General features: G+C 41.6%; 1 protein-coding gene across 1 annotated transcript in view; it reads right to left on the minus strand.

Moving 5' to 3' along the window:
- Positions 1-498: 498 nt before the first annotated feature.
- LOC138214150 (nephronectin-like) overlaps positions 499-2,199 on the minus strand; it is a 10,727-nt gene continuing 9,026 nt past the window's right edge. The window contains exon 13 of the mRNA XM_069175523.1: positions 499-1,549. Within this exon, the coding sequence (XP_069031624.1) occupies positions 1,463-1,549 (87 nt within the window). The 3' untranslated portion in view covers positions 499-1,462. The remainder of the gene's footprint in view (positions 1,550-2,199) is intronic.

Raw genomic sequence — 2,199 nt, forward strand, 5'->3', positions numbered from 1 at the left:
CTCAGTAAAAGGCTCATGACAGCCCACCTGGAGTTTACCAAAAGGCACCTGAAGGACTGTCAGACCATGAGAAACTAAATTCTCTGGTCTGATGAAACAAAGATTGAACTATTTGGCCTGAATGCCAAGCGTCATGTTTGGAGGAAACCAGGCACCGCTCATCACCTGACCAACACCATCCCTACTGGGAGAGAAACCCTACAGCTGTGAGCAGTGGGAAGAGCTTCCCCGAGTCGTTGTCATGGCAGCAGCTCTAACTCATCCACTCTGACCACAAACCTGTCCAGTGTGGACTCTGCTGCCGAACCGTCCTCTCAGTGGATCCACTGTGTGGGAGGAGTTTCATTCACCACTCCTCTCACACACTCCATATATATAATAATATATATATATATATATATATATATATATATAACATATAAAACAGTGTCAAATATCCACCTGCAATAATATGTTTTATGATGTTTTATTTATTTCAAAAATATTTTTACACTTTAAACTAAAAAAAAAGTTTCAAATTTCAACTTTAATAAAAAAACTTCTGTTTTCATTCTTTCAAGACCTATTTTAATTAATAATAATAAATGTGATATTTTCACCAGCAGGAGGCAGAAGACAAGCTGACTGAGGAGAGAGTGGAGGGGTTAGTGATGATGACAGGGTTAACAAGGAGGGCCTAACACACACACACACACACACACACACACACACACACACACACACACACACACACACACACAATAACACACACAGACACACACACAGACACACACACACATACACACACAATAACACACACACACACACACACTAAATGACAGGTTTCACTCTCTACAGTCTATAAACTGAGGAATCTGTCGAGATCACCATAAACTACCAATCAGCTTCCTGTCGGTCTGTGTGTGTGTGTGTGTGTGTGTGTGTGTGTGTGTGTGTGTGTGTGTGTGTGTGTGTGTGTCCCATGAAACAGATGTTCCACAGATCCCTGCCCTCCTCTTCCTCTTCCTCTTCCTCTCCCCCTGCAGGTGAGACTGCAGAGGTCAGAGGTCAACAGGTGGAGCATCTCCAGCTGAAACAGTTTGTTTATCGTTTACGTTACGTAAGTTTTAGTCGTTTTATCAACGTAAATGATGATAAATCTAGAAAATACAGTTTTAGAAGATTTAACTGAAGACTTTTAATACTTTCTGGTTCTTTTTTTAAATCTATGAATCCGGTGAAACCCTAAAATGACGGCGGCTGTGTTCAGCCTGGTGGTTTCCAGGTCAAAGGTCACAGACATCGCTGGGGTTTAATTTCTGCTTCAGTACGAACTAAAACACGCGTTCCTCCTCAGACAGACGAAACCAAGTTGGAAAACCTGCTGACATGACGAACAGGAAGTTTACAGGATCTGTAGTCATGACAACAAACAGGTGCTCCTTAAATTCAGTCTTTAAAAATAAAACAGTTGGCTGTGATGTCATCGACACGGCCCCCGCCTCAGTGTGACATCATCAACAGCGATCTGTCCTCGTCGACCCGTCCTCCGCTCTGCCTTCAACAGCACCTGCACACACATATCATCTTCATCATCATCATCTTCATCATCATCATTACCATCACCATCACATCATCATCATCATCATCATCATCATCATTACCATCACCATCATTACCATCACCATCACATCATCAACTTCATCATCATCATCATCATTACCATCACCATCATATCATCAACTTTATCATCATCATCATAATTACCATCACCATCACCATCATCATCATCACCATCACTATCACCATCACCATCACTATCACTATCACCATCATTATCACCATCACCATCACCATCATCACCATCACCATCATCACCATCATCATCACCATCACCATCATCACCATCATCATCACCATCACCATCATCATCATCATCATCACCATCATCATCACCATCACCATCATCACCATCACCATCATCATCATCATCATCATCATTACCATCACCATCATTACCATCACCATCACATCATCAACTTCATCATCATCATCATCATTACCATCACCATCATATCATCAACTTCATCATCATCATCATAATTACCATCACCATCACCATCACTATCACCATCATTATCACCATCACCATCACTATCACTATCACCATCACCATCACCATCACTATCACCATCACCATCATTATCACCATCACCATCA

The sequence above is a fragment of the Embiotoca jacksoni genome, unplaced genomic scaffold, assembly GCF_022577435.1.
Source record: "Embiotoca jacksoni isolate LCO1_2020_lvr unplaced genomic scaffold, fEmbJac1.0.p SCAF_68, whole genome shotgun sequence".
Classification (NCBI taxonomy): domain Eukaryota; kingdom Metazoa; phylum Chordata; class Actinopteri; family Embiotocidae; genus Embiotoca; species Embiotoca jacksoni.